Genomic DNA, 24,031 nt, shown 5'->3' with positions numbered 1-24,031 from the left:
TTTATGGGCAAAAGGGACATGTTCTCTTCCTCTTCCCCCTTCCTTCTTCTCCTTGTCCCCCCCCCCCCTTGCCCCCCTGTTGCTCCCTCTACTACCCCCACACCCCACCGTGCTTTGCATATCTGATTTCGTACTTACGGCGTGTTTTTCGATTTAAGAAATCTTTCTGGTGACGAGTCTTCTTTTCCTGAGATTCCTCGTCAGGAAAGACAAATATCGGAAAGTTCTCAGAAGAATGTAAGTATGAACAATTGATTAAATTACTTAGGCAGCAGTATGGTTATTTTCGGTGATAAGAATGTAATTCAAGGTCATCGATAAAATTAGGCGACCATATAATCAATCATTCGGTCAACGCGTGGAAGTGTATTAGTAACTAGTAGTAATCAAAGATTACGAGAAAGCCTTCGACGCCTTTCATAACTTCATTACCTGACTTTAAACTCCTGCCTATTGCTATAATCAACATTTTTTATATCAACAACGGAAGGTTTAGACATATAACATAGTGACAAAGTCCAAGTTGTGGTTAGCAAGTAGAAGTCTCCCCTACAAATTAAGATTTGTTGAAACGTTGCGTTACTGCGTCAGTTTCTGTAAACAGAACTAAAATATTTGCATTTGCCCTCAAATTTCATGCTTAACATTTTCACATTTACTGGTAATGTTTAAGCGTAAAGCTAGTTTGTTGCATTGTAAAGTATATTTTTTTACGCACAGTTTCTAGGCTGGAAGCACGAATATTTAACAATTATTCCATGAGCGCGCGTTGGATATGAGATGGTAAATAGCCAACTCGGCCCTACGGGCCTCGTTGGCTATAACCAATCTCATATCCAACAAGCGCGAATGGAATAATTGTTTTATTAAATTCGGTGCGTTTGTATTCTTGGAAATATAGCTTAATTTTATTAGGTTTTAATTTTACAAAACGACCGGAAGTCGATGTGACAAAAACAACAACAAGTGGGAAATCACATGACATGCGCGCCGTTTGTAAAATTAGTTGAATGAAAAATTTGAGAGCGAAGCAAACGAATTTGCTGAATGAAATTGCAATCAAGTAGAATTCAAGAAACGTCTATCAAATGAAGGAGATATAACCTTGGCCAGAAAGTTTGAAAAGCGTTCGAGTTCGAGTCATGGAGAAGAGCCAAATAATTGTGCACTTGCACATTGCCATCGTAATAATGCTGCGGAAAACTTTGATCGCCATGTGACACAGACGTTGTGCCAAAATTATTCTCGACAAGATCTCTCTCAGGATTCCCTTGCTTTGAAAGCCTTGGCATTTCGAGCTGTATGTGTGGAGCTCATTGTTGGTCAGTTTTAGAGTCAAGGACAGAAACTATCTTAGCGTCAGATTCATCTTCAGAATCTCCGAGGCCACCCTGGTGGTTTTTCGTGGCTGGTAAAGAACCGGGCTTACTTCGGTTCAGCTCAAAACACTCAACTCCTTGAGGTGTTTTTCGCAAGGACAGAATTGTTGGCGCTAGCTGTCGTTGATTCTCTCGTCGTCGTCGGCCAAAAAAGAGACTGAGATAAAACTAGGTCGTCCTCTGTAGCTGTGCGGGATTCTTGCTCTCGGCCGATCCGAGCTTGCTTAGTCGAACAGTTTCCTCATCTGCTCATTGGAAACTGGTTTCTTATGGACTACGCCGGCAATTATGCCTGTTTTCCTGCGGCCTTTTACAAATGCATATGCTCTAATAATTTATTTGCCTGGTCAGAGATAATGGAAAACGGTTTGTTGTGCGGCGGCGTGCGAAGGAAATAGGGAGCTTACGAATCGACGACTTTTGCACGACGCCGCCGTTAGATTGCGTGACATGCTCACTGCGCATGCGTTTCTGAGCACTTCCCAGCTTCGCGCCAAAGTCGACGACGTTGGTGAGAGCGATTTGCCGGCGTCTTGGAAACAGGAGGCCGTGAGGTTAGTTTACAAAGTTTTCCCTCGATACTTCGGGTATTTTTGCCAGGTAATTTAAGTATCACATTAGGGGCATGTCCTTGATGTTTGATTTTAATTTTATTTGCCTGTTTTCGTTCAAGAAACGACCTTCTACAGTGCCATGGCGAACGCTATGAGTTCAACCAACACTGAAAGCGGTCAAAGCACAACACGGTGTGAATGAAAAGCAAATTGCTGTATGAAAAATCTTTCATTTTAATCACGCTTCACTGAAATATAAGACATTTTTTGGTGTACAATGAATTTGAAAGGACTAAAAGGTTTTAGCATTCGTGTCGACAGTTAGAAACAAGGACTAGATAGCTCAACTAGAGAGCTAGGCGATTTTTTCCTCTGTTGTTTTGAGTGGTCTTATAGCCAGCCTAATCTTTTAGAACCCAAATTTTTCTCGACGTACAGCTGCGCTTTCTTTTCTGCCATGCTAGCACATTTTGTTGGTCTGTCTTGAGTATTTTTTTTCTCGAGCTCCTGAGACAATAAAAATTTGCCGGTCGCGCATAAACGTCGTCGTCTTTACTGCGAATCGTAAATTCAAATTTCTACAGGACGACGACGCGAGACTATAAGGTGACCCAACGGCGCCGTCGTCCGAAAGTCGTCGATTCGTAAGCTCCCTAATGATCAACTGGCGACTTTAATGGATTTAATCAATGAACTTTTGCAATACGTGTTATCTTTCTTCCTCGCAGACGAGTAAAAACACTTCAACTGAACATTCAGTTCTTCTTTTGACATTTCTTATATCGGTTTCGAAAATTTGGTGCCACCAGGACTAGCAAGCCATTCTGTTCAGGTAAAATTTGTTTTTGTTACATAATCTTCATGAATGCGTAAAATCTCGCCGGTCATATTTTAATTTTGCAACTTTAAGGGAAACTTAACGTATACGTACCGTTAAATAATCTTATCTCGAGCTTTGTGGCTTTTTTGTTGTTACTGGGTCGGCATTGTCCATAATTTCCTGTATTTGCTGTATAGATAGCTCACCGAATGTGCTTTTTTTCATCCATTTTTTTTGTCGACGAAACTTTGCTTCACGCGAAAAAGCTCATGCCGAGCGACATTTGCCGCTTTCATTTCCATATAAGGTCAAACGCAGGTATAATGGCTGGTAACCGAGATCCAGTGAACCAATCAGAAAGCTAGAATTGCATTATCCGAGGCTGAGAATTTAATAATAGCCAATATTTGCAATCGCGTGCACGTTAATCTTAATTCCGTGTGACTGATTCGAATATTTCCACTGATGAATGACGGTAGACAGCATTTACTTTGCCATTTCCAAAGATTCTTCAAAATTTTGGCCACTGGAGCTAATCAACAAATATAATCAAAATACAGCCAATGAAATATAGCTGTTCCCACGGTTAACATCCTTAAGCCAGGTCGATTCAAGGCCGTGTTCGTTTATGTGCGTTGTCCTAGTTATGTAACAAAAGTCTGTCATCTCGCATCCCGACGAAACACGTTTGTGTTGATATGCACAGTCCAGAATAATGACTATAAACGCGCGAACGATTTAGAAACAAAACAGTTTCGTATACACGCGATTAGACTTTCAGAAAAGTCTACTTCGTCGCTCGCTCGACCGTTTCGCGTCCTTCCCATCGGCGCGTCGCGGCCTAAAACCTTGTAACCTTGTGGCAAGTGTAACACGTGGTTTGCGATGCGGTCCCATAAGATTTCACTCCAGTCTGCTTCAGGACTGCATTCTCCATCTCATCGAACGCAAGAATTATTATGTCACCAATCATGACGCTACTTTCAGTACTTCTACTCTTCCGGGATGGAATGCTAGTACATGTACATCGTTCGGTTACCCCCAGACGAGCTGTTTGGGAACCTCGAATACCGAACAGCTGAAACAATTTTATTTGAACTCTTTAGATTTAAGGAAAATAAATGTTCAGTTCCTCTATAAGATGCGCCGCCTTCATAAAATCATGGTAGTTGTGTTCATCATCTTGGACTGGATATTTGTTTTGATGAATACAACCACCACGATTGGCTATAGGCTCGTCTCATAGAGGGAATTGGCCACTGATTCCAAATAGAGGTGAAAAATAATAATTACTAAATGCTTTTAGCGGCGGATAGTCACAGTTAGCCCGAATAGCACAGTCAGCCAAAACAACGCTTTGGTTTATAGCCTGAATAGCACTGACTCGGCAATGGTTTTCTATTATGAGCTGGAGATTTCTATCGCGCGATAGTTGACTCGGACTGCGCCCTCGTCAACTATCCCGCATAGAAATCGAGATCGAATAATCTAATTGTTTTAGTATAAATCTACTAGTCGTTCAAAACTTTATCTAAACACTCTTCACAGACACCTAGAAAACGCAAAGAAGCGGCCGTCATTCTGTTAACAAGCGCACACTGCTACGCTACTCACTATTTATCACAGAATAGATAGTGAGTAGTGTAGCCAATCAGAGAACAGCATTCGTGATAGAATGCCAGTAGGTTTATACTAAGAATAATTATGGGGTTATATACGCGTGTATCAAATAAAATAGCTACCTTTAAAGCAGAGCTTCCATAAAATACTAATCATCTACTGGACACAATAACGTTTAAAGATATTCACCAGTAGGCATTTCAACACAGTATGCAGATTACTACATCTGAGTATCAAATAGTAAATCCTGTTTCAACGAAAGATGTCAAAGATGGCCGAACAAAAAAAATGCTAAAGAAATTCGTTTAAGATTGATTACAATCAGGAGCCATAATCGGGGACGGAGACCGTAAGTCTTGGGATCCGCGCGCACCTATGAAATGGGACAATTTTTCTATTTTTAGAACAAATTGCGCCATCCTGACGTCATATATCCGCGCGGATCCACGCACATGTCGGGGGTTCTCGTGTGGATGTTGTCACGTTGCATGATCAAATGGTGAGAGTTGAGAGATTCTCTTGCGTATCTTTCACAGCGATGGCAGGGAATAAGACAGGGACTAAGAACCAGGGCGCTTATATGTAGTTTTATGCTCTGAGCCAACGGAAAAGGTGGGTTTTTCAGGGTCGAAAACAAGACTTCAATCTCGCGCTGGGAATGAATAATAAGATCTGCTCACGCTAGTTGTAAGCTTACGCGTATGTTTTTGTGTTTGTTCTGACTTAAGAATATAGCAAGAAAACTCTCTACTCTGGTATCGAGTTAATTTGTGAGTTTTTCGGACAATGGTTAATCATAACCAAAACCTGTTTTGATGGTTTCTTATTGTTTCTGCTTGTTTGGTGAGTTTGCAAAAGTTTTTGAAAGGAAAGTCTGACGCGTACAATTAGCTCATTTGCATAGTGCGGCTCGTGCACTTTCAAGTCCGAGTCGTTGTTTTCAATTGTCAACAAATCTTGACAAAGATTTCTTTCGTTATCTTTTCTGCTGAGATGCTGCAACAAATTTCACGAACGCAAAAAAGGCTACTAACATCATGTGTGTTTCTTCAACATAAGCATGGTGAAGTTTTACACTGCGAAAATGGAAATAGACAAGGAGTTTGATAACTCGATCAACAAAATCGAAATGGTTATTCGAAGTTGATTAAAGAAAGCATCATCGTAACTTTGCTCATTATTTCTGCTTTATTCGCATATTTTCAGCTTAGCTTTTAATATGTTCTCAAACATTTATCAAGCTTAAACATATTTAAAAACTATAGAGTTATTGTTTGAGTTCGATGTACGCTTTCACACGAAAGTGCGGCGGAAGTACAATTTGTCATGTTTACTGACTGTACAAAACACGCATCGGCGAGCGCTCTCATTCATCAACAACAGAGAATTTACTGGATTTTTACACGAATAAAACTGAGCGGTATCTACGGACGTAAAGTTATTGGGCCTTAATGAAACATCAAGCGTTGCTTACAATTCAGGCGAAACTCAAACTAGCAATTATTTTGTTTTACTTTTCGGTCGCGATAGACTGGCAAATTCCTCGGAAGCGTGTGGCAAGAGAAGCTAGGAAACTATGAGGTCCTGAAGCTCTGCTATATCTAAATATATCGAGCTAGTTTTTTGTTGTGTAATGGAAAAGCTGTTAATTTTTAACATATGTGAAATTTAAAGTGGAGTAATGTACAGCTCATGTAAAAGAAGCATCCGTCAGAACACAACTTGGTCAGCGATATATATCTAAGCTTAAAGCGGAACATACCCAAATTCGACACTGTCTTACTTCACTCAAACTGGAGCAGCTTACGACGAAAATACTTAAGCAAAATTCCAACTGACGTAAACGCGTTGAGTTGTGGGCCAAAAACATAAAAAATATCGGGAATTTCGGACGCCATTTCCCCCGCGCGACATCCGCAAAAATCCTCGCAGCAAGTACGCGCGTGTGCCGCAGGCGATGGCGCAATTTGTTCTAAAAATAGAATTATTGTCCCATATCATGGGGACAACCCCAATACTAGAAATGGCGCGCGCTTACGGTCTCCGTCCCCGATTATAGCTCCTGTTACAATGTAAGGTTAAGCCAAGACAGGCATTTAGAAGTCGGAAAACCTACGGACGGACGGACAATGAAGTGACAACCAAAGCGTTTGGCTCGCTGATTGGCAAATTCTCTTAACTATGGTGCTCAGCTAGGGCAACTTCGGGTGGTCGTGGAGAAATCAAACTAGCTTAAGTGTAGTCGTACCCACCCTCCCTCCCGTTTTTCCTCGGGGGGTGGGTACGGCTACACGTAGACTAAAATCAAACTGGGTCAGGAGGGAGAGGTGAACACGTCAGATTTGGCTGACCCTCTGATAATGGCCATTATGACGTCACGGCGAAAGATGCGCGCAAATGCAGAGAATTTTCGAAAATGGCGGCGTTACCTCTAGTTGATACAACTTTTTGAGGCGCATTTCTCCAATCATTCCAGCTTTAAATGGTGTTGTATTTGGATCTCAAGGAGTAATTATCATTTTTCTTTCTTGAGAAGTAAGTAGATTTTAATTATAAGTGAAAAATCTTGCATAAAGTGTATTAAAGTGTTACAGTCATCGCTCTCCGGTGGAAATATGTGGGGCAAAATTTTGACCATTCGCCCCGTAAAATTGCCTTTTTTACGTGATCGGTAACTTAAAGAAACGTGTAACGTGGTCACAGAAGAGCTTATATGTGTAGGAAAACACTGTAATTGAAGATGATTTTGAAGAATCGGTAGTAAAAATGATCAGTTCATTTGAGTATGAAATATCTGCGATCTCGTGTTCGGCACATGTTCTGCAACAGGCCTAGCAAACAGAAATATCCACAATGATGGAAATGAGAACTTTCACAGACAAGAGCTTAGGCTTCATTATTTAAATAAGACCTAAAGCCTGCCTACTGCACAACGGTGGTTAAAATACAGACAGAGGAGAAAATGAATATGCAGACTGCAGACTTTATAAGAAATATCCTATTTCCTTTTATATTAATTGATTTTAAAAGCTGGTGCGACCAAAATCGCTTGACTGTTCACACTGGCAAGACGGAAGCAATGTTAATCTGCAAACACGCATTTGTCGGCCCTATGAGACCACTGATATTTGGCAACTCATACATATATTTCACCTCCAAATCTACCTGCTTGGGTGTTGTAATCGACCACAACTTGAACTGGAAACCTCAAATTAAAATGCTCCACTCTAAATTTGGAGGAAAACTAAAATTCCTAAAGTCTATGAAAGGACTGCCTACCTGTGTTCTTGAAGAAATCTATTACAAAGGCATTGTTCCAAGCATAACCTACTGCATTGCTGTATGGGGATCCTGTTCATTGTCTTCATTTAATGACCTAGAGCATTTACACATAAAAGCTGCAAAACTAATCCATAAACTCCCTAGTGGAACTCCTGATTGTGACGCCCTTAAAAGGGCTAAATGGAAGCCATTGAGTTACATCTACAAGCGGAGGCTCGCATCGATAATGTATCAGGTGCATAATGATATTCTACCGGAGCAGCTTACGGCCCTACTTGGAACCCGCACAAATGAGACTAGTTACAAATTAAGGCGCTTGAATGACTTCTCGCTAGCATGTTATCATAGTGAACTCGGAAGAAATAGCATAAGGTATAGAGGCCCTAAAGCGTGGAATTCCATCCCAAAATTCATAAGAAACATTACTTCTCTTCAGCTTTTTAAAGAAAAACTTAAACTAGCCTCAAAAACATTAGACCAAATACAGTTCGAGAAAGAGGCGTGCCTTATTAAATCTAAGAATAGTGCATTTTTATATTTTTAAAACACTCTTTTTATACTTAATTTTAATAGAAATGTAAATCTTAAGTCATTTTAGATTATCTTTTAGTAGCTTTTGAATCCTAACGATGTATTTTTAATAATTTTAGATTTTAGTTCTTAGGTATATATTTTATGGCAGGTCCACACCAGCCCTCTGGGTTGCCAGACGCAGACCTGCCTCATCAAAAATATATGTATGTATGTATGTATGTATGTATAGAGAGCTAAGTGCTCCGGTTGGCCTGAAATATACAGCTCATGTTAGCCGGTGTAAGGTTAGCTCATTCTCTCTATAAATGAAAATGGGAATATGATATTCTTAAAAAGCCTGCAGTCTACATTTTATCCTTGGTTTGCAGTCTAGTCTTGTAAGACTTTTCTTTAAATATATGGACATACAAGGCCCTCTCTCCTCTGCATAGGCCTCTTTCATGCTGCTTAGACCGTACACTGGTATTTTCGAGTATATTCAATTTCCATGGGGAGCTTCTCCAGAGGAGAGTATAAGGCCCCATCTATATGGTCTTGGGTACTGGAGACAACCCTATCAGACCCAACTTTATCATAGTTACCAGGGTTACCCTGGTTATGTTGCCAAGGGTGACTTGTGTTTCACTTTCTCAACAGGTGAGGGTGCTGAAAAAATTTCTTTATGTGAATCTGAAGACCTCAATTCAATACATTGAAATGAGCTATTTTATGTTTTATAAATTATGATATTAGCTGCATGTACATTACCGCATTGTATCTGCTTGGATGGGACTTAAAGGTGGATGGGGTTCGATTGTTTAATTGTGAGAGTTACTTTTGTTAATTGTAAATACATATTTAGTTCCTGGTGTTAGATCTCATTAGGAAATTTATCTTTTAGTTTACATTTTCTGTTGAAAAGAGTTATAGGCGATGTAAAAACCAAAGAGGGAAGGGAGGTGATATAAACATTTACTCCAATTTTCAACTGGTGATTATTAACAGGAGTCGTATTTGATCTTTTTAAACCTTAGGTTACCATCCTCCACCACCTTTGCAAGACCATTTGAGCAGGCCCCATTTCTGGCAATACACGCAACCACCATGGAAAGCTATCTATTTGTTGTCATTGTACTATCAATTAAACATATTTTAAAACCCAATCTTGTGGGGTTTTTTTGTTATTTGCTGAAAATGTACGCTTATCATTCTCTTGAAGCCAATAATAAACTCATCAATGCAAAAAGCAACAGGGAACCTGGGATGGATGGCGCTGAGGAGAAATCAGACTTTGGGTTCATGTTTACAAGTACAACCTCTGTGACACTTTTCTCTAGAATATTTCTTTGTAGGTCAGTTTAAACTTAATGTAAAACAATAGTTAAAGCTATCTTTATTTACATAAGATTTATGATAAAATTTAAAAGCATAAAGTATAAAGAAAATAACTGATTATCATTTCAAACTTAGAGGCAGTAAAGCTATTACAGTTTCTCAAGACAGATGCTATTAGAAAACAAGGGGTTTGGTTATAATAAGAGATCACCAGATATTGATCTTTCCAGCTTTGTCTTAACCTTCTTTACTGAACTCTTTGTTTTGGCGATAAGTCATTTTGGCGTTACAAGTTTCTCCTGGATAAGGTAACTCTTATTGCCATTATTCTTTCCTCTTTAACTCACTTGATGCTGGGAACTAGATTCTGTATTTTTTAGTTCTTTCCATGTAACGTCCTATGAGTTTTATTTTACAGCCTATACAAGTTTAATTGAACTCACTGTGATATTAAAAAAAAATTAGAACCCAAAGCACCAGTTTAGGATACCTTTCTTGTGAGAGGTGCGAGACAAGAAATAGCTTTGCATTGCATGCGGACGCCCGAGGAAACAGATCCTGCTCCGATCTCATATTTGACAAACATTTTGACATGAAATAAAGCACCTTTCTACCAAGAGGTCTCATCCATGTTATTCTGAATATCATCCGTTTCATCTAGGTCTCCCGTACAGTGATATTATATCACTACCACCTAAAATATCCACACGTGTGCTCGGCTTGCGTCAGTTGGTTGGCGTCGCTGAAGAAAATGTTATCGTTGACAGTTCTTCGGATAATTTAGCGCAGGAAAATAATTCCTTGGTTCATTATTTACTTTAATTTCCAACCCAGTATATGACTTGATAGTTCAAATGTCTTTGTAAGGGAGCATTTTCCAACAAATACTTTCTCATATTTCGAGGGTTTCGAGTGTTGATCAGCAGGTCCTCCACGCTATCGTCTACAAAATAATGGGTTTAAACCCACTGATCATTTTTATGCATATGTTAAATGATTCGTTTTCATCACCATTCAAACGTTTTAAACCATATCAAGATCACATTTTTGTGTTCGTGCTGTTCATCGTTGGGTTCTCCAGATATCGCCCAGGGAACGGGCGCGAAGCTTCACTTTTCAATCGCGTTTTCAATTGAGCGATCTCCAAATTTTGCGTGTTTTTGAGCCTTCCGACATCTAATTTTTAAAAACCAAGGTATTTTTGGACACAATATTAATAGGTTATCTTATTCCTGTTGTCTGTTGATCGCTTTCTTTCAAATTCTTTGAGTAATCATCGGATGAAAAACTTTTGTGGTGTCATTTTTTCCCGGGGGGGGGGACTCCCATATGGAGTGGACGGGGATGCTCGTCGGAAATTTTGAATTTAACCCCTAAAAGAGACCAATCTGGGCGTGGCCGAAGCTTATGCAGACCCCTAAAAGAGACCAGTTTATAAAACAGACAAATAAAAAGTACAGTGACATTTAATGATGGCGAATTTGTTTATATGAATTGAGTAAATATAAAGAATCAAAATACTTTCTGTTTTGTTATTTCTTCGTGTGCAACCCTTAACGAGACCTTGACGGCTAAAAATAATGACATTTTGCCCAGAACACCCTAAGCGAGACCAAAATCCGAAATTTACACCCCTAAGCGAGACGACGAGCACACCCGTCCATTCCATATGGGAGTCCCTCCCCCCCCGGGCATTTTTTAGCGGCCATTGAAACTTCACGGGCTGGCTCACGAGTGACGTCATAATGGCCAAGATCATCGGGCGCGCAATCGCATGGCAACCCAAGCAAAGTTGACCTCTCCCTCCTGAACTGGGTACTAGCCTCGTCTTGTTGCGAGACACCGCGGGGCAAATAGTCATGAAGTATCAACTTGACAGTGAAGGTTAATGGCGGTGCGGTGTGTGTTGCCGCGAGTTTTCAGTAATTAAATGGCTGGTATAAGTGAAATTTACACTGCAAAAGCCATGTTAGACAGTCACATGGTTCATATGGGGAAGCAAGGTGAGAAATTAAAACCAATATAATCATGATGGGTCAGTTTATAAGGCGGAAAAGTCACTCTGATGACCAAAACAGAATCAAAGGCACAGAGTCTAAGCGTGTTTGACTTTGGCCGCTATCTGGAGTTCCGGCTCTAAACAGAGGCTGATGATCAAGCCTAATTCAAAGGTGACTTGGGCGACCTTTTTTTGGTATTCATGCACAGGTCATCTGTAGCTTGACATTTGATGTACAGTACTGTACATGAAGTACGTATTATTCAGTTTTACTGAAATTTTGCCTTTAATAAGCTTCACTGCATATACCTGTGGGATATACCTTCAGGGCCATGACTAAGAGTGGCACAGGGACATGGGGATGGGGACGGGGATGTGGCCATTGGATTCTGGGATGTCGGACTCGGGGACATGGATACAAGGACCTGGGAACTTGGGGAAGTGGGGACATGGGGACTCGGATGTGATAAACAAAAAACAAATGATGTTTTTGCTGAATGTGTAAAATCATACGACTGATCATAGTCTCTTGGTAAAATATAATTTTCAGTGGTGTCGAGAAAGGTATGGCATTATGTCTTGGAGAGCAGTAGAGCTTGTCAGCAGTAGCTGAAGATTTCCAGCATCCATGGTTTGGCCTGATATGTTGCTTGCCTATTTTACCGTGAGAACTTTGGGTGCTATTCCAAATGTGTCAAGTTTTCTTTTGTGTACATCTCTAGACATGAAATATTCATTGGGTAGAATGGTGACATTAATGGGGTGCTTTCAATTTACAGTAGACATGGGTAGTGTGGAGTTCAGCAATCAAGAAACAGAGTACAAATTAAGGAGAGGTATGTCAGTTTCTAATACTTTGTTGGTCATCCAAGGATCTTATGAACAAGTGATCCTGCAACAATATTCATTCATAATTTCCTAAGCTGACTTACCCATCATGGAGTTAAGAGAGAAGGGAGAGTAGAGAATACTGGTATTTATAATTATTACAGTGTATCTCCAGTTTCTACTGCATAGCTTAAAGCTACGGGGAGAATTGCTGTGTACAACGGGTACATAATCCTATGGAAGGGGGCCTACTCCATCATACATGTGTACAGGTATACATGTGTAACCCCTAGCAAGTTGCCGAGAAGCACTGTTAGAGTATACAACTTGCCAATAAACTCAACATGAATTCTCTAGACAAAGCAAGAAACTATGTTGGACCTCTGAAGCCAGAGTTCAGCATAAACCATTAGGCCACTGCATTTCTCACAATGCCCAGTATACACATCTACTGATGATTGATACAGGAGTTACCAAGGTACATGTATGGTATGGAAAACAGTATTGTGCTATTTGTCAAGCTTGGTAGCAAAATGTGAAAGATGATTGCTAGTCAGTGACACCTACTAAATTTAATGAAGTTGTATGCATTTGAATGAAGTCTTGCCATAGTGATAGAGCATCCAACTTGTGTATTGAAGGTCGCTGACTGATTGCCTTTAGTAAATGGCTTTGAATTATTTATGAATACATTAGAAAACCTTAGGCTTGTGCTTATGTTTCCTTACAACGGATTGAGTGGAAGGTTTTTAAACATACAAATGTATTGTTGATATCCAGTAACTGGTCTTTACATGTTGGTTGAACTGCTGTTAGGAGAACTTGGAGCTTGTATCAGGTTCAGGTTAACCTCTTTTGCTTAAATGTGTCTGTATCATTATACCTCAGTTACAGAAAAGTTTCTGGAGAACATTCACACAATGTTAAATGAACCATCAGTTGGGCTGTACAGAATGCAAGAACATGTCAGAAGATCACTCCCTCAGCTTGTTGACAAGAAGGTAGGATGTTAATTTGTTTGCAGGTTGCCTCAAAGAGAGTTAAAGCTCCTTTTTCCAGACCTTCCAAACCCTTTTCATTTTCACTACCTCATCCTGTTTGCAAATGATGTTTTGACAACTTTATATTACACTCAATAAAACTTAGATTTGTAATAGGTACTACTACTTACATGTAAAACCAAATGCCATCTAAGATTAATTGAAGGGGCGCACAGAATAAGGCCCTAAGGGACTGTTGATGTAACATCAAACTCTCCTTGTTTCACAACAGAATACAAGGCAATCTGTTAGGAGAATCTAGAAATTTATCTGAAGTCACTTGGGGCTTTTTTCCAGGCTCCCCTTCAATTGCAGTGCTTTTGACCAACCAAAATCAAATCTTCAGCTGAGTGTTCTAATATAAACGTACATGTACACGGTGTAATAATTATTTATAGCATTATTCCCAATCAGTGGTTTTCCTTGTAACAAAAGTGTAGACACTAGTACATGGCAATAAAATGGATTACTGGTAATACCTCCTTGCTAACAAAGATACAGTGTATGAAATGAATGATGTGTGTATGTACAGAGTACATGCAGATAATGCTCTAAATTTTAATAGCACAATACCTCATGTATACAATGCAACCAGGTGAAGATGTCACTCATTTTAAAATATTATTTAAGAATTTTGACTCTTATGTACATGAATTAAACCATTTTGTTTGGGATATACATGTACCATGTAAGCCATTAAATGTATTTTTTGTTGTTGATGCCACATAGATTGAGATGCAAAGTCTTCACAAGAAAGTTCAAGGAATATCATACGATGTTGAGTACTCACTGAAGTATGCAGCCATTACCTTACTGTTATGCACATAACTGTATGTGACTTAAGCAAAGAGTCTCACTGCGTTATAACATGACTGTATATTTAAGGAGGAAATGAGGACTTATAGACAAGGGTTTGCATGTTGGACTCTGAGTTAGTGCCTGCTTTAGGGACTTGGTGGCCAGCATCACTTTGTTGCTTGACACTGCCCCACAATGTTATGATTTAACTACTGGCATGTATCAATGCACATGCAATTCAAGCCAAGAGTTGTTATGTCAGATGAAAAACTCGGTCAACTCTGTAATACCTTATTACATCTACATGTACCCTTACAAAGTAGGGCTGTCATAGAGGTTTAAGTCACCTGTCACCTTGATTCTCACATCTGCAACAAACTTATTTCTCTCTGGGTGTATTGTATTAACAGCAGTCAAGTTCATCAGTAAGATGGAGGGCCCATCAAGTATGCACTACTATAACAGGTGTTACTGGTTACAGCCCTGTATTGCAGACCTGACATGTACATACCATAACACTCTCACAACCTTAGACCTTCAACTGCAATGTAGGTTAAGCTACAACAAGAATTCTGTTATTTTCAAGTCATTTGGGAAAAGGGCTAGTCCATGTGATGTAATGTAGTCAACATGACTGTACTTACAATACCTTGCAAGCAAATTTCCTACTTAAAAGCAAATTCAATGATTGAATGGTGTGTTTTTGTGCTTATTCTTCTAGGACTGTTCAGTCAATGCAAAATATTTCACATTTCACCATTATACAGGTATTTACACTTACAGTTCTCACCAATAACTGTTATTCTGACCTTACAAGCTCACTTTTTGATATTATATTTCTTGTCCACCTCAGTGTAAACTTTTTTACACTCCCACTGTATGTACATATCCATCTAGATGTAGAAAATATCTGTTTTATTTTCAAAATATCTGTAGGTATGATATGCTAGATAATGAAAGCTATGATACTTAAAGGGGCTGCTAGATGCTGACCACACAATTTTAAGCAATTTCAACTCTTAATAACTGGTGATAGAATTAACAGAAATAATACAATTTAACAGATTGAAATTGTAGACAAACTCTAAATAAACACAAGAAAGCCACAAAGGGCATGGATTGGCGAAATCAGAAGGAGATTGAAATTGAGTGCACAAGGATAAACTTGAAAAGCATTGGCCCAACTTTTTTTCAAGTTTATGCCAACTTTTATGAAAGTGTTCCTTGTAATGCTTGGAAATTATCCTTCCTTGATATGTGGCCAAGAGTACTGTAAAAGATGTGTGCTCAACCCCCCATTATTGACAAGAATCACAGGATTAAAGTGACCTACATGGAGGCCTTTGAGTCCAATAAACTTTGTCTTTAGAGAATTTCAGTTTCGGCCTCAATTTGTGGTATTTCAAATTTGACCCTAGCCTTTTCATACACCTACCTTGCTTTTGTTAAATGAATCTTGGGGACACTGTTCTTCTTTTAGTTAGTTGTTAGTTAAATAGTTAAATTCAAACACTATAACATGGGATTAAACATTCACTGTTACATGATCTGTGATATCAGTGCAACCAGATAGACCGCAGAGAGTTGGCTAATCTATTTGCGGTATATTTCCAGGAGTGTCTCAAAAGTGCAATTGCCTCTAAGAAAAACCTGGACAGAAGAAAGTTAGAAAGGTAAACTTGTGTAGAGCACAACCTTCATTTGATGCTTCCTGTGCTGGGAAAGACTTGCACAACACCCTTTTGAAAACAAAGGTGTATAAATACCGTATTTATTCGCCTATAAGCCGATCAATTTTTGCACCAAATTAAACTGGGAACTAGTGAAATCTCTACAAGATGGGGGGTCGGCCTGTAGCAGAATATTTTTGCAAAAAAAAAATTTCTAATGCTGCAAGAGTTTCAATTGAATGTTTATAATCGGCTATAAGCTGAGCGATTATCAACAAACACAAATTACCGGTGGTTTGAGTACGAGAATCATTGCTGTTGGTCATAAACTTATATTCAAGTGGTATGTACTAACAAATCAAATGCAGAGAGTAATCCCAGTGTAGACTAGCTAGCATCTAGAGGGGAGTAGAAATACCCGTAGTTGCTTTATGTTATAGAAACTGGCCAGGGCTTTACCCACCTTACCTGCTCTAATCTGATTTAGAGTGTTTTTGGTCTTGAATGATTAACTCAGTACCAAGATACAACATTTATCTTTGGGATAGGTTTGTGTGGAACTTGAATGCTTTGTATACTACTATATAAATTGAGGAAAATGTTGATTAACGCTATGGAAAGTTGCAATTGCACTCAAAGAATCCATCAACAAGGCAGAGGACAGATGTTTGTCCTTTCCAAAAATGTTTTACCATCACTATATAACGGCATATATATACGTCATCATGTAATATGGTGCAGTCTTGCAGGGAGTCATTAAAGGTGAACTTGATACACTGTTTATTCTATTCACATGTTTGATAATGCTCGTAACAGGAAAGACCAAAAAATGTTGGATGCTGCAGGGGATTTTGACGATGAACCAGAGGTTCTGGAATCTGTGGAGGTATGTTTGATAGTATTACTCCTTTATGAGACCAGTAAGTTAACTATTCATGGGCTAATCACTAATATGTCATGTGTACAAAGAATACTAATCAGTAATGATACTAGGACTGAGTGGAGGTCTGTAATTGAAGGGGTGAGTGCTAAACCATGCTAAGTGACGATTTGGGTGAAAAAAAAAATTTCGCGAAAGGGCTTGAATTTTTGCATGTGGTCTTCAATGTAATAGAAAAACGTGGTCCTGTATTTTTCTCGCTGGTTTTTGCTTCGTTTATGAAGACGACGCTAGGAAAACCGAGTGGTTTTTTTGCATACACAATATCTCGAAAACGAAAGGAAGCTTAGCGGAAAAACTGCGGGACATTGCTAAACATACCTAAACAAAACTGCATGCGAAATTTGGAGCGTTTTCGACAAAGTTCACTTCTGATTAAAATACCTAACGCCCTTTTCCCGCCGAGGCCTTCAAATAAACGAAGCCGGGCCTTTGTTATGATAAACAGAGCCGATCCTTTGTTATAATAGCCAAGCCAAGCCTTTGTTATAAGTCGAAGTCTCGCCTCGGTTTATCATAACAAAGGATCGGCCCGCCGCGACCGCAAGGACTTTGATTTCACTTAGAAAGCAGCAAAATGTCAATTTCACGCAACGTATAAGCTCAAAAGTGTTGATTTTAGGCCAAAAGAGGTTTAAATGTTGATTTCACGTTAACGCGTGACGGCAAGGATGTTGATTTCTCTTAGAAACCAGCAAAATGTCAATTTCACGCAACGTATAAGCTCAATGATGTTGATTTTAGGTCTAAATAGGTTTATATGTTGATTTCACGTTAACGCTTGACGGCAAGGATGTTAATTTCACTTAGAAAACAGCAAAATGGTAATTTCACGCAACGTATAAGCTCAATGATGTTGATTTCAGGTCCAAATAGGTTAAAATGTTGATTTCACGTTAACACGTGACGGCAAGGATGTTGGTTTCACTTAGAAACCAGCAAAATGTCAATTTCACGCAGCGCATAAGCTCAATGATGTTGATTCAGGTCTAAATAGGTTAAAATGTTGATTTCACGTTAACGCTTGACGGCAAGGATATTAATTTCACTTAGAAAACAGCAAAATGGTAATTTCACGCAACGTATAAGCTCGATGATGTTGATTTCAAGTCTAAATAGGTTAAAATGTTGATTTGACGTTAACGTGTGACGGCAGGGATGTTGGTTTCACTTAGAAAACAGCAAAATGGCAGGAGCCCATGATGGGCTCCTGAAAATGGTAATTTCACGCAACGTATAAGCTGAAAAATGTTGATTTCAGGTCAAAAAGGTGTAAATAAAAATAAAATAAAACAAATAAACATTTCAATAAGCACTTTTCCAAATACGGCAACGTCTTAAATGGCTAAAAAATCACGAGATAAATACATAGTTTTCGACAAACACGATCGTAGCTTTATGTCACGCATCGCCATAACTTCCAAGTTCAAAATGCGCTGGTACCTCTTATGCCTGATGAGGATAACAACTTTGGTGGCTGTTTAGTTTTGGATTTAAGAATTTGATGACTTCACGTGAAAACGCTCTATAAATAGGGCTGACAGATTAACAGATTAACCGTTCTGCGCAACGTACGGGTCTCCATACATCTGCATGTCCGCTGATCCCAGAAGCTCAAAACACTGCAAATCATGCCGATTTGAAATAAAATCAACGCAACCTGGATCACAGATCTATGTTACAATCGATCGCTACTTGTTGGTCATTATTATGTGTAAACAGTCTAGTTACCAGTTCGAGAAACGTCCGCAGAACGTGATCGCAATGCATGCCGGGAAGGGTCTTTACACCTCGTGCGCGGGAAAACATGGCGGTCGATACAAGACAAATTTTATCACTCTAAAACCAGTTCTCGCTTTCCAAACTTTGACGCTAGCAACGCGTGGCAATTGGGCCACGACTCACCAGAGGGTATTTTTCTTGGGCAAGAACTGCTCTTGGACTTTGCTGCCTGGCTCGATCTGACTTCGAACGCCGATAACACGATTACGGTATATCAGCTGCCTTCGAAGTTTCCGAACACATTTTGATTCTTTAAAACGTGCTGATGACTTACGGGTTTATCGAGACTTTATGATGCCTCTCAATCACCAGGCAGGCACACAAGGTACTTTAAAACAATGCTTAAGATATTAGTTGACAGAGCTCTAATGCGGCACATCTCTTTTTTGTTCGATGTATTTCGTTTGACGCTCGATCGATTCACTTGTTGTGCTCACGTCACAATAACCGATGTAAACAATCTGTTCCCAGATTTCCGCTCTATATATGCTGTGAGATTTGATTTTGACTTCATACACTATAAACTGTCTGCCTGTTTGCTGTTCAACAAATAAACTCCTAAAGACATGGCTTGGAAAAGCCAAGTATTTTTGCATACGTTATAACTCGAAAACAAAGCAAAAACCAGCGACAAAAATACAGGGCCGCGTTTTTCTATTACATTGAAGACCACATGCAAAACTTCAAGCCCTTTCGCAAATTTTTTTTTTTCACCCAAATCGTCACTTAGCATGGTTTTGCACTCACCCCTTCAATTATAGGTGTGATTAATAAAATCAGACCTCATAGCGTGAGTTCCATTTCAGGGCTGTGCTTTAGAAGTGCCTGGGTGCCCCAGGAGACTAACTTTTGACTTTGGGCGACTGGAAAAACTTACTTCTCTCGTATAAGCTTAAGTGCTGGTCACCCAGGATTTCAATGTTAGGAACCTTTGGGCTCCTTGAAGGTTTTCTTAGACCACAGCCTTGCATTTTTTGGATTTTGAGTATGACTGTAAAAGACAGAATTGGACAACACCAAGTCCTAGTACCAATCAGTCATAACTTTAAAAATAAACGGCATGCAATGCATGCAGAAGCGATGACATATAACTGCCATTCCTAAAATTCTGTCTAAAGTTGGAAAATAAACAAACAAATGGATGCTTAAACGTAACTAGAAGACAATAGACAAAATACAACAATGACTCCAGTCCTGATACCTGTGTTTTTAAAACAACTGGAAATCTAACCAGCACTTTGTCGATGCTACAAGCCGCCGAAAAACGATTTCACTTGATCCCGAAAATCAAGATGGCGGTTTGCAAGGAATATCGTATGCCAGCATTAAGCGATGACGCCATAAGTCATCGCTTAAAAATCTAGGAAAGCATTTACACAAGGCAAAGACCGCTAACAATTTATAATCTTGGTGACAAAATTTATTGAAACAAAGCCATTTCTGCAAGGTTTTGGGAACATAAAGAAGGAGTATTCAGTCACAAGAGGGAATGGTCCAAATAATGTGTGTTTGGCACATGCATTTTGTTAATGAGCACCTTGTTATTGAACAACTTAGATGCCTGTGCTACAATTATTTTGGTGAAAATAGTGTGTGTTGAGAACCAGTTAGGCCCAGTTCAGACGTCCTACTTCTGTCATGCCAAACTTAATTTTAATAAGGCTTGACTTTAGCACCGAAGAAACACAACTCTGATTAAGACGTCGTGCCAGAGTCATACCAAATTCAAGATTTACTGAAGCCACGTAACTATTCTCCTCGTTGCTCCCCGCGAAAATACAATCCCACTAAAATGCGTTAGTGTGAAGCCTTGGTGCCATCTGGGTCATAGCTGCCGGAGCTTATCCCGGTTTTTGTGGCATGAAGCAACTAGGAGTATTTCTACTCCCCCTGGACAGGATACTAGTCCATCGCAGATCACTCCCTCGCAATTTGTTAGGTTTCCCCAACAATTCGCCGGTATCCATTCATACTCCTGGGTGGAGAGAGGCACTGTGAGAGTGTCTTGCCCAAGAACACAACACAATGTCCCCAGCCAGGGCTCTAACCCGGACCATTCGATCCGGGGACGAGCGCACTAACCATGAGGGCATCGTGCCTCCACAATACATTAAATAAAATATATTTTATGAATTTTGCTTGGCGCAGCAGAATCGCTGCCGTGACAAAGTCATGTAGCTCGGCAGAGCTTGTCAAACTTAACTGCTTGCGGAACTTAATTCAAAAATTTGATATAGATGCCGGCGTTCTTCTGTCATGTTTGTTGAACTTAATTTCTGAATTTAGCTCAGCACGGCAGAGGCACGACGTCTGAACTACGCCTTTAGATTTGAAAATTTCTTAATAGTTATAATTGAGGGGGACGTCTTTTGCGTGCATGAAATTATTCAGGAAATGAACGTGTATGCCAGTGTAAATATCAATGGACATAGAATCAGAATTGTTTTTAACCAGCATGATTGCTAATTTCTTGTTAATGTAAACGTAATGAAGCCTAAAAACTGATTGCTAGGGTGTGTATGTATAAATGCATGTTTGATCTTTAGATTTGTACGTTATGCTAATTATCAACTACTTAGCAAGAATTTATTCAGTTTAAAATTAACTGAGAAGTGCAAATCAGACATAAACACTGTCAGAAGAGGTCACGTAAAATAAACCTAGGAATGACAAATAACGGTACATTATACATTGAACTTCTGAATTATTATTTCGTGAAAATTTACAGGTAACTTTTTTTGTCCCAAATTTCCTCTCCTAAATATTTATGAACAAACAGTTCCAGTGACAGATGTCATCTATCTTCCATAAAGAATAACAGTTTAAAGACATGGTCGCTCAATGGCTCAATCCCTCTTTCAAAAGACATGCGAGAGACATGTCTAGTTACATTACCTTTACTTATATAAATCTTAAAAGCATATATTAGTGATAATATAAATTAATAATATAAATCTTAAGAGCTTATTTTAGCGTCATTTTTGTACATCTAACCATTGACCACTCACAGAATGTATACTAAGCAGTACTGGCATCTAACGCTAATCAGTGTAAGGTGCTTGTCCTCTCAGGGGTTCATCTGCCCAAACTGTATGCAGACATGGAGTAACCAAGAAGAGTTATTACAGCATTGGCATTCTGCTCATGATCACCTGCCACAGGTGTGCTTACTATCCTCTAACTCTTGACAATTTGTAATATATCTTGTATACGACTCTGGTTTGAGGCAAGTGTACTCTTGACTAAATCTTAGAAAGAATGTTGAAGGAATCTTCTTGATGCTGCTCAGATACTTTGTAATTTTCTGCTACCATGGCTGCATTTACTGCCTTAACAGTTGGATTTTGAAAGCTGTTGGAATATGTCAACAGTTCATAGATTAACCAATTAAAGATACTCCTTATGTCTAGCCTTTTCCTACCTCGCCTTTTCCAACCTCTTTCCAAGGTAATAACATCGCTGTGTTCAGACTTCCTAAAGTTACCTTTTATCAGTAGAACTTTATCCGTTTTATTTGATTCCGTCATTGGTAAATGCGTTGACGGTTCCCTCGTCTTTTCAAGAATGCTTTTTTTCTAAAATCAACTTCAGATAAAAATTAGGTCTTAAAGTAAGAGGTACAATAACAACCAGGCATCGTAAAAGATCTATAAAAATGTTTTGAAAAACTAAATAAAATTGTAGTTACCTCATAACATAAATGTATTGACGAAGACAAGATAAACATAGAGATGAATTATTAGCACTAATTAACTCTAGATCTTGAAGTAAGGAAATGTCCATTCCGGCAAGTTTCTCACGTGACCTTAATATTCTATAGGGGGGCACCAAGGAATGATTCATCATGTTCATAAGACGAGGCGACTGTTAAAAGCCTTGGAGAGTGATCAAAAGAAAAAGGGAGTAACCAAAGCTTTATCAGACTGCCGTAAAGAAAGACCGTTTGGATGGCACTAATCAATAATCGTCATAAAAATGGAGCATTCTGAGGGAGCGAGAAACTTCATAAATGAACTACCATGCACACAGATGCTACACTCAATGTTGAGCCATTTTGCTGCCTTGTGTTTCACGACGGATATCTCGGATTCAGTATAACCAATGTGAGCACGCCAGAAACACTTTTGATTGACATGGTGTACTTGACTGAGTCGACTGTACCTGAAAGAAGGTCCAAGTACCAGTCAGCAAAGTTGCTGGTAGCAGACCTGTTTACATCATTGCACCTTGAGTATTCGAGTTTTTTAAAACTGCATAACCTGGTTGAATTCTGAAGTGTTGACCACGTTACTGCTAAGTAAGCTCCTTGTTTGACCAACATATCCTGATTGTATTGTTCTCACGACCAATGTGCGAGATTTTTACGGTTGATGTTCGTGATTTTTTTCAAATGTTTGTTTTTAGGCTTAGCCTGGTCTTCCTGTTTACTAAGAGAGGATGAAGGGCGAGATTATTCGACTTGATCCCAAGGTTATCCTTCTCTTCAGAAGCTCTTTTCAGACTCTCCGGTCTTCCCTTCTACCTGGAACGACTAGAGAATAAAATTTACCGGAGGCAAATCTGTTTCCATCCTTTGTCTAATGAGCGCTTTCGCGCCGTAACCCTGACTCTAAAACAACTGCACTCTAGAACCGAACTTATTCGGTATTGACAATTTAAACCCGATCCTTTTGTTATTATTGTTGTTACCTGTTAAATTAAAGGTGATATTTTGTAGAAGTATGTTCTTTGTAGAGTTTTTGAATAAGGTCCCCCCCCCCCCCCCCCCCTCCGAGTAAACGTCAACCGTGACACCATTAAGGGTTGAAAATTTTCTAGAAAAACCATCTTTTCGAGTCTGAAATGCCCATTACTGTTTTGGCGCAAAAAATGCCAAAAAAACTGGCACATAAGTGCAGGACAGGACGGTTCCTTTCTTTTATAGAGGGTTACATAGGCCTACCTTGCCCGGATTGCCGATCGCAACGCGGAATTTATCTCTCTTTCCCACCTCCGCTCTTTAGGAGGGAGCCTGGGCAATATGTACTAGAGCCGACAGGCCAACCATGTGGTCGTTGTTTTGTCTTCCATCGTTGACATAAGACGGGTAATTTTAAATGATAAATGATTGCCGCCATTTTTCCTTTTATGCCCCAGGCAAGCACTTTTAATGCTCCACAAGAACGGAAAACGATGACATCACAAAACAGTCGCGTTGATCGAGGCTAGGGCTTCCAGGAGGAAAATGTGTACATTACTTAGACTGAATATTGCGAGTTTTAAAAACCCAAATCAGGATTGATTAGGGAGGGTTTTTTCCCCTACATCAATAGAAGTATAGCGCCACTTAAAGTTTCACCGAAGCTTTAAATGCTTTAAATAATCTTCCGGCCTCTTGGTCTGCAGGTGTACACCATCTCTGCTGGGCTTAACAGAATGTATTAATCAAGATTGAAACACTCCAAGGCGATACCCTTTTTCGTTGGTTGCTG

General features: G+C 39.4%; 1 protein-coding gene and 1 long non-coding RNA gene across 4 annotated transcripts; both read left to right on the top strand.

The window, feature by feature from the left end:
* The first annotated feature begins 130 nt into the window (after positions 1–130).
* LOC149108226 (uncharacterized) lies at positions 131–10,120 on the top strand. The gene is made up of 3 exons (XR_016208965.1): positions 131–1,933; positions 2,053–6,908; positions 8,338–10,120. It is a non-coding gene; the product is annotated as an uncharacterized LOC149108226 (long non-coding RNA).
* Positions 10,121–11,340: 1,220 nt separating this feature from the next.
* Positions 11,341–23,282, top strand: LOC110058827 (BLOC-1-related complex subunit 8 homolog). 3 transcript variants are annotated; one of them, XM_020765487.2, is made up of 9 exons: positions 11,342–11,506; positions 12,282–12,338; positions 13,219–13,331; positions 14,100–14,164; positions 14,890–14,935; positions 15,783–15,841; positions 16,655–16,724; positions 21,632–21,721; positions 22,381–23,282. In XM_020765487.2, the coding sequence occupies exons 1-9, from the start codon at positions 11,434–11,436 to the stop codon at positions 22,396–22,398; spliced, it is 591 nt and encodes a 196-aa protein (XP_020621146.1). In that variant the 5' UTR covers positions 11,342–11,433; the 3' UTR covers positions 22,399–23,282. The 3 variants fall into 3 exon arrangements, with proteins under 3 accessions (XP_089151521.1, XP_020621146.1, XP_020621147.1); XM_020765488.2 differs by lacking the exon at positions 21,632–21,721 and having other exon boundaries at positions 11,343–11,506; XM_089295395.1 differs by lacking the exons at positions 21,632–21,721; positions 22,381–23,282 and having other exon boundaries at positions 11,341–11,506; positions 16,655–18,047.
* The last annotated feature ends 749 nt before the right edge of the window (positions 23,283–24,031 follow it).

Source organism: Orbicella faveolata, unplaced genomic scaffold, assembly GCF_042242905.1.
Source record: "Orbicella faveolata isolate gen_17 unplaced genomic scaffold, um_ofav_v1 contig_26, whole genome shotgun sequence".
In the NCBI taxonomy this organism is placed as follows: domain Eukaryota; kingdom Metazoa; phylum Cnidaria; class Anthozoa; order Scleractinia; family Merulinidae; genus Orbicella; species Orbicella faveolata.
The sequence above is the reverse complement of the archived record's forward strand: the minus strand, read 5'-3'. Positions and strand labels throughout refer to the sequence as shown.

Excerpts from the sequence above, each read along its gene's own strand:
- LOC110058827 (XM_089295395.1), top strand. The coding sequence starts at position 11,434 with ATGGCTGGTATAAGTGAAATTTACACTGCAAAAGCCATGTTAGACAGT. Across the intron at positions 12,339-13,218 it reads AGAGTACAAATTAAGGAGAG|TTACAGAAAAGTTTCTGGAG; the intron begins GTATGTCAGTTT and ends ATTATACCTCAG. Across the intron at positions 15,842-16,654 it reads GACAGAAGAAAGTTAGAAAG|GAAAGACCAAAAAATGTTGG; the intron begins GTAAACTTGTGT and ends TGCTCGTAACAG.